At 46.9% G+C, this 17,537-nt stretch overlaps 1 protein-coding gene across 1 annotated transcript; it reads right to left on the bottom strand.

Moving 5' to 3' along the window:
- Window positions 1-1,342: 1,342 nt before the first annotated feature.
- On the bottom strand, window positions 1,343-16,349 carry NHERF1 (NHERF family PDZ scaffold protein 1). Its single transcript, XM_077251487.1, has 7 exons — window positions 15,940-16,349; window positions 11,553-11,588; window positions 9,699-9,860; window positions 7,179-7,332; window positions 3,621-3,661; window positions 3,326-3,433; window positions 1,343-2,181 (listed from the first exon to the last, which is right to left on the bottom strand). Exons 1-7 carry the CDS (start codon window positions 16,219-16,221, stop codon window positions 2,008-2,010), a joined length of 957 nt encoding a protein of 318 aa, XP_077107602.1. The 5' UTR covers window positions 16,222-16,349; the 3' UTR covers window positions 1,343-2,007.
- Between the last annotated feature and the right edge of the window lie 1,188 nt (window positions 16,350-17,537).

Here is a 17,537-nt window from a genome sequence, read left to right as displayed (position 1 = left end):
ATACAGTGATGACTGTACTTATCAGTTGCAGTGGCGACAACACGTTGACAGCTGTGCCACCAGTCATCAAGCTTATCAGGTCTGCCATTGAAAACAGCACAAGCCGCTGAAGTCAGAGATTTGTTTGTAGTGTTGTTCATGTGAAGTCACCACTCTAGTTGATCAGAGCAGGGGAAAGGACCCATAGATGGCAATTAAAGCTTAGATATGTAACCCTCCCCATACAAAAAAAAAGCGGGCTTAAAAAAACCTGCATCTCTAGAAGCCATGCCTTTCCTAATACATGATAATATCTTGTTGGCTTTTGATGCAGAACACTTGCATTGCGGGCGATAATACACTAATTTATAACAAAATCTATCTCCTTGCAGACTCACCCGATGAAAGATATCACCCATCAGTGAACTTTGTCTGCCAGTTTGTTCACCATCCAGGTCATCCTTCTTAGTTAAAAATAGAATGTGTCACTCCCTGGACACATTTAAGCTATTGCTATGGGCATACAGGTAATTGAATGGTTTAACCAGTCTTAGCTGTATGCCTCATAGCTAGATGTTGAGAAAAACAGTTTTATGTTAATTATTTCTTCCAGGCTCCGGGTAGTGTGGTGCCAGAAAGAAATCCCTGCCTCCTCTCCATTCTTATGGCACCCCCCCCCCCCCCCCATGCACATCACACTGACCTAGGATGTGCAGCTGCGGTGCCGTAATCCTGTGCATGCGCCGTGCACTTGCACAGTTATGGGTACCTTATCCACCCTTCTGCGCACGTGTCGGCAAGTCTCCTACTGCACAGTGACTCGCTGAAGATCGATGAAAACTCTGCCCATAGGAGGGCGGATAACTGCACTTCACAGAGTGTGACGTGCATAGGAGGGGGTGTACCATTATAATAGAGAGGAAGAAAACGTATGTTAATGACTTCTTCTAGGCTTAGTGTGGTGTCTGGAAGAAATCATTAACATAAAACTGATTTTCTCTACATCCACACTGCAGCGATGAGGCATACAGCCAAGACCATTATATCACCTGTATGCCCATAGTAATAGCTTCAATTCATCAGATTCCTTTTAAGGCAGTGTACCTAGGAAATTAACAAATGTAAATGGATATATCATATCCAACTTTAGACACAAAGCATGGTGTAGTAGTCCAAACTTCAGGTCATATTTCCGGCAATGAAGTGATGAGGTTTATAATATGTACTTGCTACAGGTCTAAGCTCACAGGACTGCACCAACATTAATTTTATGACAAGTGTCAAATGTTTTAGAAGTATCTTGTGTAAAAATGTATACTACTTAGAAATGTACATCTGCGACTCAATAATCCAGAACAACCGGTAAAAGTAAAGATATCTGTATTCATCTACATAGCAAAATATGTGGCGACAGTGTCACAACCCATTAGAAAAACTTTAACAGGCAAAATCAGTGAAAAAAAAAAAAGGAAATTCAGTAGGACCTTAAGGAGTCTCAGAAATAGAACTTTCTAACAGAAGAAACAGCTTTTGCAGACTGCATAAGGGCTTGCTCCGACGAGCAGTCTGATGCCGACAAAGCCACCGACCGATACAGCGTTTCTGGCCAAACAGGACACCAATGCAGTGATGTGACCATTAGGGTCATTGATCCAAATGGCTTTAAGTCTCTTCAGTTGTAGGCAATAGGGACCTGCCATTACAGTGCTTTCCATGTACACATAGAGGCATTCTGCCAGTGTGATCAATGACCCCAATGGTTACAGAATATTACTGTGGCCCATCAGAACCATGGCATCAACGCTTGCCCCAGGTTAGCATGGCGTTAATGCTGTACTGTCCTATATGCACTTCTATGCTTTCTCCGGGTAAATGTGGACGGATTCACAGGTTCACAAGCATCTTCCTTAACGGACAGACCCCACAGAACAGGGGCAATGACCAGTCTCTGCAGATAACAGGAACGGGAATAACTGCTGATTCAGATCACAGGAATATTGCTGGGCGCAGACCAGGACTATCACGGTCTCACAGGCTACTAAAAACTTCCTTTCTTTTAGTCCAGTCCATTGTGGGTGCCTTTTTTTGGGAACGCTTTTGGTGGGCTCGTTCCTTGGCTAAGGCCAGTGACATGTTAAGATCAAGAGTTTCAGCTGCAGGCACGGGGTCAATGATGGGTGCTGGGTCAGATTCCGGAGTTACCTATAAAAAAATTAAAAATATTACATCTTAATTTTATAGTCACAGCTGGTGTTTGCATTACAAACACAGAACAGACGACATGACCTTGTTATATAGAGAAGTAACAAAGCCATCAAGGTGAAACAGCAGATCAGTACGTACAGAGGAGGGGTGAGCCATGAGGCAGAACTGTGTGAGAAATACACCAGGCCTGACACAGCTGCTCCAACTACCTGTTGTGTATAGACCCCTAGTATATCCCTTTGGATCCGGTTTGAGTTTACATTTTAAAGGGGGTTGTCTTACTTTAATTTGATGGTCTACCCTTAGGATAAATCATCAATAACAGGTCAATGGGGGAGGGTGAAACCTGGCACCTCCACAGATCAGTTGATCTTGGTGCCAGATACAGCCAAAAGTGATCAGTTGTGGAGTGAAACAGCAAAGCTCCATCAACTGTATAGTGGCCGCAGCCGGGTACTGCAGATCCACTGCTATATAATAAAAAATATAAAATATAATGAATGGATTTCTATACAATGTTAGACCGACACAGTCACCAGTACAACACTTGGCATTTCAGTCAGCCACAAACAATACATTGATCAACAGGGTGCATGCTCAATTGCCACTCCATTTACACTTTTCCTCAATGGACAATCTGCAAAAAGAGGACAACACCTCCATCATTAGTGGTCCTAGCAATAAGAAGCCTAGCGATCAGCTATTTGTCATTGAGCTTGAGGATTAGTAACAGATGTCCATCGGTGAAAGTCCCCTTTATGCTTTATTCGGCCCCACACCATAGTATCAGTAGTTTTATGGTCTCCATTTTGGATCCACCAAAGCGCCCGTATACTTCAAGAACAAAACCTATGCTAAAGGCTGATGCTTTCGAACTCTGTGGTCCAAACAGATTTTTAAAGCAGTTTCCCCCCAAAATACATTTATCACCCTTTTGCAGAGAGCTAATAGAGCAGTCTACGCCAAGAAGTAAACTGCGTGGTGGTGGCATGCACACTAAAGCTCTAGTCACATAAGGAAACTTGGGACCACAGATCTAGTGATCAGTAGTTGGACCCCCTAAAATCATACATTTACCCACAAAACATGTGATAAAGTATTTACTGGAGATTAATGCAATATTCTATCCCATAAAAGTCACCTTTTCACTCTGTTGTGTGGATGACATATCTAATGGCAGAGGCTCTGGAGAAGACCCCGGGGAGTCTCCTGAAACATCATTCTCCAAATGCATATCGGACTGGTCCTCCTGAAATGCAAGAGAATAAGTGTAAAGGATTGCTCACTACCTGGACATTATAAAATGTATTAGAGGGAGGTGAACACGTCACACACGTGAGATATGAGCGCTGCAACATTGACTGTTACTGGACAACCCATAATCACATATGTAAGGTGAAGAAATAACAGTGACACTATACAGCACACAGCATTACCTTTTCAATGTCTCCATTCGCAACTTTATCCGGCAATGGACCTAGAAAATATAATGATATTGTTAAAACGACAAGATTTAAGTCCTGAAAGCAAATAATTCTAAACACAACCAACAAAAAAGATTGAAGGGAATCTGTCAGTAGGCAAAACCCTCCTAAGAAGTCTATATGGGCACATAGGTCATAGGAAGCTGAATAAAATGGATAAGGGTTTAATCTGCAGGTCAACAGCATTAGGCTATGTGCACACGTAGGAAATGTGGTGCAGAGTTTTCTGCACTAAATCTGCTGGCAGAAAACGCAGGTGCAGATTTGATGCAGTTTCTGTGCAGATTTTTATCATGGAGGGGTGCAGAAACGCTGCAGAACTGCACAAAAGAAGCGACATGCACTTCTTTGAAATCCGCAGCATTTCTACGCAGATATTTCTGCACCATGTACACAGCTTTTTTTTTTTCACATTGATTTACATTATACTGTAAATCACAGTGCAGTTCTGCAGCAGAAAAATCTGCTGCAATTCTGCACTAAATCTGCATCGTGTGCACATACCCTTAGGCTACGTGCAGGTGAGGGCCAGCATAGCAATGTGGGGAGGAAATGTATCTTATTCTCCCTAGCAGCATTCCAGTTTCAGTCACTGCTATGAGTATACAGAGCAGCCGCTGTAACTGCGCCCCTGGCCCTGACTGACAGCCGCCCCAATACAAAACCAGTATCAGCAAGGCCCAGGGGTGGGGTTACAGTGCAGCCACTGTATACTCAGAGAGGTGACTGAACCCGTGCTGGCATCGCCCCCTGTAACTGAAATCACGCCCCCAGACCTGACTGATGCTGGCTCTGCATTGGGGTCCGCTGACAGTCAGGGCCAGGGGTTTCAGTCACTGCTCTGATAATACAGAGTGGCCCCTGTAACCGCACCACCAGCATTAGGACCGTCTGTCAGTCAGGGCCGGGGGTGCGGTTACAGTAGCTGCTCTGTACACTCAGAGCAGTGACCGAAACTGCGCCGGCACCGCCCACCGTGATTGAAATATGAACACTGCTGGGGAGAATAAAGTGCATTTTCTCCCCACAGAGTTGGGCTACCCCATATCTGCAGATTAATAGCGTTATTTTCTGATGTCTGATGACAGGTTCCCTTTAAAATAACCTCTGGAGACACATTCTCCGGGAGATCAGTGTCCAGTCCATAGAGCTTACTTTTATGTGGGCTCCAGAGCGGAGCCCACATCTTTCCCGACACGTCAGCTGTTTTGAACAGCCGACTTGCACCTCTAACACAGCCATGGGTGGAATAGTGATCCACCCAAAGCTGTTAACCTGTTAAATGCCACTGTCAACCTCTGACAGCGACATTTAACTCACACTTCCAGTAAGCGCGCCGGAAATCCTGCCCATCGGTGACCCAGCCACGTGATCGTGGGTCACCAATAGGTTGGCATGACAACCAAAGGTCTCCAGCAGACCTCTACAGTTGTCGTAGCTGGATTGCTATGAGCACTGCCCCGTGATTGGCACTCAAAACAAGTGAGCAATTCTGCTACATACAAACGATCTGATCAGCGTCTGTACGTAGCAGAGCCTAGAAAACGCAGGTGCGGATTTGACGCCTTTTTATGCGGATTTCATGCGTTTTTAGCCTTGCAGATTTCTATAATGGAATGGGTACAAAAACGCTGCAGATCCGCACAAAAGTAGTGACATGCTCCTACTTTTAATCCGCAGCTTTTCCGTGCGGAATTTTCCGCACCATTAGCACAGCATTTTTTTTTTTTATTGATTTACATTGTACTGTAAATCACTTGCGGATCTGCAGCGTTTCTGCACGGAAAAAAACGCTGCGGATCCGCAGTAAATCCGCAATGTGTGCAACATAGCCTAAGAGTTCAAATCACCCCCCTTTCGCCCCATTCAAAATAAAAATAAAAAATGATCAAGAAAAATTAAGATGCTACAGGTCTCTGAAAATGGCACTTTTTTTTTTTTTAAACCAAAAGTTAGCTTTTTTTTTTTTTTTTTCACCACTTAAATAAAAAACAGCCTAGACATGTTTGGTGTCTATGAACTCATAATCACCTGGAGAATCATAATGGCTGGTCAGTTTTAGTATTTAGTGATCATGGTTATACCCCACACAACACTGTGGAATTGCACTCTCTTTTGCAATTTCAGTACAAAAAAGGCAAAAGAGACATGCAAAAATTCAGGGATCAACAAGGAAAATTAACAAATTTTATTTATCCAAAGTTTTTCAAACCACACAAATTACAATTTAAAAACATTTAAAATCCACACAACACAAAAAATACCCCAAAAAATACAATATGGGGAGAAATTAGAAAACATGGGTCCTGGTCCATCACATTACCTCATTAACAATATAGTATATATTCAAACCTATAGCGGATTGGCACCCACTATAAATACAGAAAGTGCAAGGTGCAATAACTAACAGCTTACAGTGTCTTTTGCCTTTTTTGCACTGTCCTGTTTTTGACATGCTGCAGGTTGAGCACATAGAATATTATTGTTGATGGTGCCCTCCATCCTTTAGTGTTTTGTCATATTCTTTTGCAATTTCACCACACTTGGAATTTTTTCCCCCGTTTTGCAGTACACAATATGTTAAAACAAATGGTGTCGTTCAAAAGTTCAACTTGTCCTGCTAAAAACAAGCCCTCACATGGCCATTTGACAGAAAAATAAATAAAAAGTTATGGCTCTGAAGAAGGGGCGCAAAAAAAACGAAAATGCAAAAACAAAAATACCTCCATTCATGAAGGGGATAACAGCTCATTTACATATGAAAAAACAAACAAACTTGGATTTCTCTGAAATAAAACATAGGAAGCTGAACACAATGATACCTAGATATCTGGGATCAGATGACCTACATGCCCATGGAGACAGCCGAGGAGCAAGGAGGGTTGATTCTACTGACAGTCCCAAGAACCTTAAAGGAAATCTATGGTGGAAAACGTAGTGTCCAGATTTGGAACCACAATAAAGTGTGAAATAAACGAGACCCTTCGGTCCATTTAGTGCTTCAGGGTGGGCTACGGTCTTTGAGATATGTTGTTGAAGTGTGTGGTAATCTCTGTACAGCGCTGTGGAATATGATGGCACTTTACACAGAATAATCCATATGCTTGTACAGATACATTCATTCTTCAACAAAACTGTTATAAGACCAAGTCTGTAAAGTGCTGTGGAAATAATGGTGCTATGTAAGTAAAATAAATAAAAAAAAGGGACTACTATGAAAAGCATTACCTTGGAGGAGATTAGTGTGGCCCAGGAGGGAGAAAAAGTAATAAAGAGGAAATCTAAATCTCTCCAAACAAGTAACAAGCCAGCATTGTGGGAGGCATCAGGAAGGGCTGAGATCAAAAGCTGCTAGCAAACTGCTAGATGAGCAAATTGCTGGCGTCCTTCATACAGCCCCCACGTGGAGCGGAACGTACAGCCCAGATTCATGCCCTATAATCCGGCTAAGCAGATTGGAGAGGAGAGGAGGGAGCAAGGATCAGCCCCTCACAATCCCATCCTACTCACCTGTCAAGTGCTCCCGTCCGGGGGTCACATGACATTCCTGGAAGTATTTATCCGTCTGTGGATCCACCACCAGCAGGGACGTTTCATCACCCCCGGCTTTGATGGCACTCACCACATCGCCATGCTGTTTCCCCAACATGCTCTCCCCATTGACCTGAAAGAAACAAGACCATAGTAATGTGACTGCTGCCACTTTATTCTCATGGTCGGATATAGAATGTTTTTTTTTGTCAACTATTTACAGGGTCTTTACAGAGGTTTTCTACATTGGATATTCACCACTTGTTAGAGTCTCTTGACAATATTCAGATCACAAAGTGCCTCCTTGGGAAACCTGGTAGCAAGTGTTCAATTACCCTCCAGCGCCACTACAGGGAAAGTTAGGTATTACACCAGGTCAGCGGTCTGTCCAGGACTGGTCCTCCAGATAGAGGGACACTCTTTATAGAGTGATCCACCAAGAGGATCCGCTATATGTCCTACTAGGGTATATGAAAAGGGGCATGAAGTGATCTGCTAATATCATAAGATCTCGTTTGCTCCATTATGGATCTGAATTAAACATTCATGGTTGTTATAGATGAAAATAAAATGAATGTGACACGCAATGAATGTGTATGCAAGATATCTCGAAAGCTCTGGGAACCCTCAGGCAGGATCTTCTGATTGATGTGACAATCCCTTAACCCTAAGGGTACCTTCTCACAGTGGCACTTTGGTCGCTACGACGGCACGATCCGTGACGTTCCAGCAATATACATACGATCTCGCTGTGTCTGACATGCAGCAGCGATCAGGGACCCCGCTGAGAATCGTACGTCGTAGCAGATCGTTTGAAACTTTATTTCGTCGCTGGATCACCCTCTGTCATCGCTGGATCGTTGTGTGTGACACCGATGTGTTTGCTTGTAACCAGGGTAAACATCGGGTTACTAAGCACAGGGCCGCGCTTAGTAACCCGATGTTTACCCTGGTTACCATTGTAAATGTAAAAAAAAAAAAAAAAACACTACATACTCACCTTCTGATGTCTGTCACGTCCCTCGCCGTCAGCTTCCCGCACTGACTGAGCACCGGCCGTAAAGTAAAAGCAGAGCACAGCGGTGACGTCACCGCTGTGCTTTATGGCCGGCACTGACACAGTCAGTGCGGGAAGCTGACGGCGAAGGACGTGACAGACACCGGAATGTAAGTATGTAGTGTTTTTGTTTTTTTTACATTTACAATGGTAACCAGGGTAAACATCGGGTTACTAAGCGCGGCCCTGCGCTTAGTAACCCGATGTTTACCCTGGTTACCCGGGGACTTCGGCATCGTTGGTCGCTGGAGAGCTGTCTGTGTGACAGCTCTCCAGCGACCACACAACGACTTACCAACGATCACAGCCAGGTCGTATCGCTGGTCGTGATCATTGGTAAATCGTTTAGTGTAACGGTACCCTAAGACATAGTGCACATGTTGCAACTTTATCACAAAACCCCCGATGCCACCAAAGCGAATCCTGAAGTCTCATGCACATGTTGCTTATTTTTTACTTGCAGATATGGTGCAGTGTGTCATTTGCTTCAGCGTTTTTGCTGCAGATTTCATTTATACTAATGAATGGGGAAAAATCTGCACCAAAAACGTCCAAGTGTATTTCCTGCCAAACGATGCAGAAATCTGCACCAAATACTGAAGGTGTGCACATACCCTCATCCTGTTAAGGACACATCTAATGGGCATCCTTGCAGGGCAGCACTTCAATAGCCAAAGATCTACGAGACGCATCCTGGCTACTAATGGCCACATGTCAGCTACAGAAGAGAGATCCCAGGCTTCATTTCCAAGAGAATCAACATAGTAGATGTAATCCAGCCTGAGATATCGGGGGTTAAAGTGAGATGCAGAAGTCTGCATGTCCAAAAATATCAGTTTCAAAATGAGCCCTTGATCGTTTCTGTAGCTTTTTTCTCTCCCCTAAAGATTGTAAAACTATAAATCTGGTTAATCCTACTGACCCCCAAGAATATTTTACAGGAGGACAAAAAAAAAAAAAAAAAAAAAAAAAAATTCTTCATACATATATACAACTATATCATAAAGGCTCATCTGCACCCTTTACTAGGCCCAGAACCAGTCGTGGCCCAGTCTGTGATGCAGATTATACTGGGGTATATGTAGCTCAACTTCACAACTTTTACACTCCTGCCCATAAAAAAATAAATAAATAAATATGCTTGACAAACTAATGACGATAATTCTCAGCCATCACCCCGTATGTCTTGATAAAGCTTTTATGTAATATTTCTCCTCCACTCTTACCTGGGTGTCTCCCCATCCCGTATCATAAAGAGACCAGCTCCTTCACACCTCTCATTGCCTATACCAACTCACCCCAAATATTAGTCTTGTTCTCGGCAATTATTCTATCACTTGTGCTACCATTTACATTTGGAAACACTTATATTAGAGACTCAACCATTGCCCTCCATCACCATGTAGCTAAACAGCTGCTGTAGTAAACTCAGATGGCCTTACCTCTAAAATACGATCTTTCGGAAGAAGCCCAGACCATTCAGCAGGCGAGTCAGGATCTACGGCTCGGACATACTGCCCTGGATGATTCTTGTCACTGTGGAGATTGAATCCGTACCCTCCAGAGCCCTTCTTCATGGTACACAGCCTGGGACGTCCTTCACTCTGAAGTGAGAAACGTGCATTCATACTGGCCACATTTATGTATATTTATCAAGGTTGGCACCTAACATTCGGAAAACTGTTAAGGTCCACCCAAGCAAATAAGATTAGGATGGAGGCAAGGTCCCTCAGAAGTCACACCTTCAGCCCTGTGCTTGGATCCCTTCCATCAAGCAGGGCATGGAGACTTGTGTTATGCCAACCATACCCCTGCCGGCATGCCTAGACACGCCACACAAATCCGTTTCATTGTGTGTTGGCAGCTTAGACTTGGGCATTAGTGACAAATACTTGAGGGTGCACGAGTAGTGGGCCGCATTACACCAAGGCTTTATAAAACGTCTCTGGTCTCCAAGCTGCACATCAGACGCAGGAGGAGTATTATTAGTTACACAAGAGGAAGTGCTGCGGCCACCAAGTCAGACAGGCAGGCGAGCGGGTGGAGGACATGGAGCCGCAGCACATGCACAGAATGAAGGTACATACAGATGGAGATCAGGAAACCCTCAACAGCAACTAAACCCCAGAATAGATTCTCCCCATTTACGGCAAAGCATCGTCCATTTATCAGCAGCCACCAGAATGTAGTTGTGGACTACTAACCCTATTAAATAGGAACTGGTCATTAGATCCATGCTGTCCAAACCTCGGGCAGAATGAACGTGAGCCCGACTGCTCAACTGCAGCCAGGTCTTTCTCTGAAACATTGTGGCATTTGAGAAATCAGTCTGAATAGTCAACCAGGGCCTATAAGCAGAGACTGACTAGTCTGGTGTGGTCCCCGGCCGTCCGCACTGATCAAGGCGACTGACCGGTCTCGACCATGTGAGCAGAGAGAGGCCTGTCAATCAACAGGAGCGCTGCAGAGAAAAGGTGGCTAGGAACTATAGGAAGACCTGACTAACCCGATGCAGTCCCATGGCCAGCTTCTCCCTGCAACCCTTCTAGTCGACTGACAGTTCTCTACCATGTGTATGTAAGGGGAGACCAGTCAGCTGGAGCTCGGCGTGGAGAAGACAGCTGGGAGCTGCACCGAGTAGTCAGGCCTTCCTTATTCCCTGGCAGCGTTTCAGAGTAACCATTACCTGGCTGCAATTGCACAGCCTGGATCAGATTCATGCTGCTGGTGGCTCGGGCAACAGGAATCATAAGACGGATTCCCATTAACATATGCAGTAAAGCGCCTTATACTTTGCCCACTTAGAGGAGCAATCTTGCTCCGCTCGCCTCCACATCCTGACGTGTCGTCTACAGATACCTGCCATGTTGCGTGTGAGCAGCAGGTATAGTACACTTGGCCCGGTCATTAGGCTAGGACAGAAGAGGGGCAGCCGCTTACACCCCACTGCAGAGTCTAGCGTTCACGTGTATAGGTATTTGGGAGAGATTGCAGACAGCGGTCATGTGTCACTGAAGTGTGTGTGTGTGTGTGTGTGTGTGTGTGTGTGTGTGTGTGTGTGTGTGTGTGTGTGTGTGTGTGTGTGTGTGTGTGTGTGTGTGTGTGTGTGTGTGTGTGTGTAGCGCCAGTATCCGAACCAGTCGGTCTGCAGCATGCAAGACTTTCACTTCTTGAGAACTGAACACCACACACTATCCAGCCTCTTACAACTTCCTATATATTACCAAGAACGGCCAAGTGATTAATAGCAAAATATGGAAGCGGAGTAAAAACACAACTCACACATATAGCCTCACCTTTTCGGTTACAGATGCAGGGGGCTCTTTAATAGTCTGGAAAAAGACACGGTAATTAAAGAGGTGAAGTCACCAGAAGTATTATACAGATCATGAAACATTAACAGCATTTTCCATTAATTTGAAATATTATTGACCTATTGAGAAATTACGGTATTTCGTTGCATAGTATGGCGCCACTTGATGTACGAAGTGTAAAGCAAACAGCATGCAGATACATGATGCTCAGGTACTCGCCCCTTTGTCACATTCTCAGCATGGTGATGCTCTGCTCACTCCACAGAGGCCTATACACTCTAAGATGGAGCACGAGCAGCAGTATATACCTGTATACAGCAATACTGAAGACTTGTGAGGATGTTTATATATTATATTTGGAGTTAAATAAACGTGGGATTCCTTATGTGAAAATAATGGGAACCTTATTTACAGCTGCCAGAGGGGGAAGTAGACTGACTAGCACTTGAAAGTCTACGCCATTATTCCTCAAAACTGGAGTTTTGTATGCCAATCTTCATGAAGTGAGTGCTGGTGCAGGATGCACATAATTCATCAAGCAGCGCACCCTATAATTGCCTTCAGTCTGACAAATGTTATACCATCTGGCAGCTGGGGTATATTCCTGGTGTAATTTAAAATTATGATGAGTTTGTTAGGCAAGCTTTGCCAAGTCCTGCCGCCCGATTTGGCAGAGCTGTCCAGGAGTAGTACAAAAATGGCAAAAATCAAAGTTTGTGTGACATTTCAAGATGTTTTAAGCCAGAATTCTGGCAAATACCATTGATGAACTATGTCCATAGTCCTTAGTAAATTCCCATTGAGTCTCTTGCCCTCCCTAAATTTCCAGGTCAGTCTCCTTACCCCTCTGGGAGGGTACTATGTAGCCCCTAGTAAGTTCCCAGAGGAGCTCACCGTATTACATTTACAGCAACCAGAAGGGGGAAGGAAGGAGACCAATTGGTGGTAACGTGCAGCATTAAGGAGTAAACAGACGGTGCATGTAGTTTTTTGGACTTGTGGGCAAAAAGACAGGAAATAAATAAATAAATAATGGATTGTGTGGCACCGTCCAGCTGTCTGGACACTATCACAGATTGTCATTTTGTATTTGTGCGCCAAAGACGAAAATTCATTTAATGTGAATTTAATGAGCTGAATAAATTATACCAACAGGTGGCATGGAAAAACCCCTTGAAGTCCTTCCTGAGGGGGAGAAGAGCCGAGAGTTCATCTAGGAGGAAACGCACACAACAGTGGCCCCGAATCATAGTGTAGACTGGCGGACCCCCATTTACACACTGCCCCATCTCAGCTCCCTTGGGCTTTAGGGAGGGTGCAGATAGATATGCCATCACTTTGGCCCCATAGAAATGAATGGGATTTTGTAAATTCCCATGTCCTGTTGCATATGAAGAAAACCGTTACATTGCAGTCCTGTCCTTCCTCCACCCGTGAAGTAACTATTCTGAGCACAGTGGTGTCAGTGCCGAGGCTCCGCTCTGACAATGGGGGGTGGGGGTCTGCAGGAAGGAAATAGCCAAACAATCCATGTGGGCAGGAGGGCAAGCTGGTAACTCAATGCCAGGAGAGGACACAAGATGGAGGTCTGCAGTTGTCACCCAGTGCACACGGGCTGGTGCTGAGCAGCTACAGGCGCAGATTTCTGCAGTAAACCAGGAGAAACTCCCACATATCATGAACCCGGGTTGTCTGGTCAGGGGCAGACATCCTCAATGTTGTGTCTGGTAAAAAAGCCCTGAAGCGGGATATGAAGTTTGGTGTGGGGGTAACATGATGTATTCCCCCAGAGGCAGGCTGTAAGGAAGATGGCCGACAGCACTGCAGTGGGGCTCAGCCCGACTGCTCATGGACGCAGAGGGGATACGGTAACAGCACACGTCCGGTCAGAAGTGCTGTGAGGAACAGACACATAATAAGGCCAAGTTATCAGCTGCATACGCAAACTAATGCCAAAACGCATGTTTCCACAGCGTTTATCCACATCAGCGTACGCATGACGGCAAGGCAAAAAGCTGCGTGTTCATGTGTTTGTATGCGTTTTTTGCCTGCATTTATGTGTTTATGTGCATGCGTTCAATATTTCCAGGAGGGCGTGTCTCAATCAGTTCCTGGACATGCGGAGTCCGAAGTACGCAAGCGCATCAAACGCATACGTACGCAAGGACATGTGTTCCCATAGACAGTAATGTGCTTTTTAACGCACTCATTCGCATATTTGACAGATTTTTGAAGCCTCCAAAAATGCAACATGTTGCGTTCGCCGGACACCACCACACACTGCGAAAAGACGCATGAGTACACAGAAGCATGTATATGCATGTCCATGCGTACACCACGCTAAATACATGGACACATGCAGATGTATGCGGATCAAACGCTGCGCGCACAGGCCGCATTCACATTTGCGTCTGTGTACGCAGCGTTTCATCCGCACACGTCATGCGTACATATATTTAACATGGTGTACGCAGGGACATGCAGCTTTTTTTTTGCCGTCATGAGTAAGCTGATGCGGATAAAAAACGCTGCGTTTGCATGCGCATATATGTATGCAGATAATACGCTGCGCACATATACGCAAACGTGAACTTAGCCTTAGTGATGACACGGGAGTTCATGTGGAGGACTGGTCACGGGGCCTGGCACAGTTTTGGCAGACACGAACAGACTGCACTTTAATATGCACAGAATATCAGTGCTCTCTGCAGCACATGTCCTGCATACACCGGGCAAAGTGCTGCTGAGAACAGTGATAACGTTCAACAGTAGTTTCACCCCACCAATGAGCACTTTGCTTATATGGCAGCCCAATTATACTGGCTGATAATGGGTAAGCGAGCAAAAACGTTCTGTACAAGGAAAAGTTGGGCCAAACACCATACATAAACGTAACCCATACAGGGATAAGCGCTGCCAACCATCACACATCATCCACACAGCGATAAGCGCTGCCAACCATCACACATACAGCGATAAGCGCTGCCGGCCATCACACATACAGCGACAAGCGCTGCCGGCCATCACACATACAGCGACAAGCGCTGCCGGCCATCACACATACAGCGACAAGCGCTGCCGGCCATCACACATACAGCGACAAGCGCTGCCGGCCATCACACATACAGCGACAAGCGCTGCCGGCCATCACACATACAGCGACAAGCGCTGTCGGCCATCACACATACAGCGACAAGCGCTGCCGGCCATCACACATACAGCGATAAGCGCTGCCGGCCATCACACATACAGCGATAAGCGCTGCCGGCCATCACACATACAGCGATAAGCGCTGCCGGCCATCACACATACAGCGATAAGCGCTGCCGGCCATCACACATACAGCGATAAGTGCTGCCAGCCATCACACATACAGCGATAAGCGCTGCCGGCCATCACACATACAGCGATAAGCGCTGCCGGCCATCACACATACAGCGATAAGCGCTGCCGGCCATCACACATACAGCGATAAGCGCCGCCGACCATCACACATACAGCAATAAGCGCTGCCAGCCATCACACATACAGCGATAAGCGCTGCCGGCCATCACACATACAGCGATAAGCGCCGCCGACCATCACACATACAGCAATAAGCGCTGCCGACCATCACATCTATCTATATATATAATTGTCTAAGGGTTTTTCCGTCTGTCTGTCTGTCTGTCTGTCTGTCTGTCCTGGAAATCCCGCGTCTCTGATTGGTCGAGGCCGCCAGGCCTCGACCAATCAGCGACGGGCACAGCATGGCGACGATGATGTCATAAAGGTTGCCTCGACCAATCAGCGACGGGCACAGTCTGCCGCGAATTCGCCTCGACCAATCAGCGACGGGCACAGTATCGACGTAGATGTCATAATGGTTGCCATGGCGACGATGATGTCATAAAGGTTGCCTCGACCAATCAGCGACGGGCACAGTCTGCGAATTCTGGAATCATCATTGTCCATATACTACGTGGACATGCATATTCTAGACTACCCGATGCGTTAGAACCGGGCCACAATCTAGTACAGCGATAAGCGCTGCCGACCATCACACATACAGCGATAAGCGCTGCCGACCATCACACATACAGCGATAAGCGCTGCCGACCATCACACATACAGCGATAAGCGCTGCCGACCATCACACATACAGCGATAAGCGCTGCCGACCATCACACATACAGCGATAAGCGCTGCCGACCATCACACATACAGCGATAAGCGCTGCCGGCCATCACACATGCTGACATCCTGTAGCCTTACTGGATGCAGACAGAACTGCTGACTTTGTAGGAGCAGAAAGTAGCACTTGTGACGTCACTGCTATATGTACCCCCCGCCCACAGCCGCCTATAGCGGGGACACCGGAGGCTCTTACCTGAGGGGGCTCCTCACTCGGCTCCTCGGGCCCTTGCACCTCCAGGATGAGCGCTTCTGTGGCCCCCCGGATCTTGCCGACCACCTGCTGATGCCCGAGTTCCCGCACATCCTCCCCGCATACCCGGATCAGCCGATCCCCCGCCCGGAGCCCTGACTTCTCTGCGATGGAGCCCGGCTCCACAAGTCTCACGAACTGGCCCGGCCGGCTCTTCTCACTGTGCAGGTGGAAGCCGTAGCCCCCGGGCCCTTTCTCCAGGACGCACGTCCGCTCCGCAGCCATCCTCCGCCCGTTACCTTATGTTCTACTGTCCCGAAACTCTTCAGAGAACGTCACTTATAACAGCGGAGGGACAACTGTGTAGACTGACAGCAGGGCCCACCAATCAGCGCACGGGATGAATGTAACGGTGGCTTCTGATTGGATGAGAAAGTCAAAAGTAAAGCGATCATGCAAATAGAGGAAAGTGTGAGCCGCACCCACTTCTTGTTTAATCGCAGCAAATCACTCATCACATGACCATAACTATGCCACAGGACCACGTGACCAGCAGGAGCCGCTGTGTGGTGTGTCTCTGCAGTCACCTGTTGGACCGCTGACCTGTGCGTGCTGGCGTCCCCAGTCGTCAGCTATTACTCCCTGGTAGCAGCCCGCACAGGAGAGACGCAAAACCTCTACTATTCTGCAGTGAAAAAGGAGCTGAGCCTGACCCCCATAATACCAAGCCAAGAAAGCGGCACCGCTCCTGCGGCAGCCCCCACAGTGCTCCCTACACAGTAAGAAGCCCCCACACCTTATTCCATAGACTGAACGGTGGAGGAAAGCGCTGTGCGCTCCATACTTCACCACAGACACAACTGAGCTCGGGACAGACCCCCCAACTCATGTCACCCAAATGTGGGACAGTCCCGCAGAATCCGGGACAGACCCCCGACTCACAGCACAGCGCCCCAAATGTGGGACAGTCCCTATGAATCCAGGACAGACCCCCAACTCACAGCACAGCGCCATAAAGGTGGGACAGCCCCCGAACTCACAGCACAGCACCCAAAATGTGGGACAGCCAGCAGAATCCAGGACAGACCCCCAACTCACAGCACAGCGCCATAAAGGTGGGACAGCCCCCGAATTCACAGCACAGCACCCCAAATATGGGACAGCCAGCTGAATCTGGGACAGACCCCCAACTCACAGCATAGCGCCATAAAGGTGGGACAGCCAGCAGAATCCGGGACAGACCCCGAACTCACAGCACAGCGCCCCAAATGTGGGACAGCCAGCAGAATCCGGGACAGACCCCGAACTCACAGCACAGCGCCCCAAATGTGGGACAGCCAGCAGAATCTGGGTCAGACCCCCAACTCACGGCACAGCGCCTCAAATGTGGGACAGCCAGCTGAATCCAGGACAAACCCCAACTTACGGCACAGCACCCCAAATGTGGGACAGTCCTGCAGAATCCGGGACAGTTTGGCAGTATAAGGGTGTGAAGGTGTGAGGTTGTGTGTAAGGCTAGGGTCACATTGCGTTAGGGCAGTCCATTTAGCGCATAGCGCTACGGACTGCGCTAACGCAATGTTCCAAAAGGGATCGCGTTA

This window comes from Ranitomeya variabilis, chromosome 4 (assembly GCF_051348905.1).
Source record: "Ranitomeya variabilis isolate aRanVar5 chromosome 4, aRanVar5.hap1, whole genome shotgun sequence".
Taxonomy (NCBI): Eukaryota; Metazoa; Chordata; class Amphibia; order Anura; family Dendrobatidae; genus Ranitomeya; species Ranitomeya variabilis.
The sequence above is the reverse complement of the archived record's forward strand: the minus strand, read 5'-3'. Positions and strand labels throughout refer to the sequence as shown.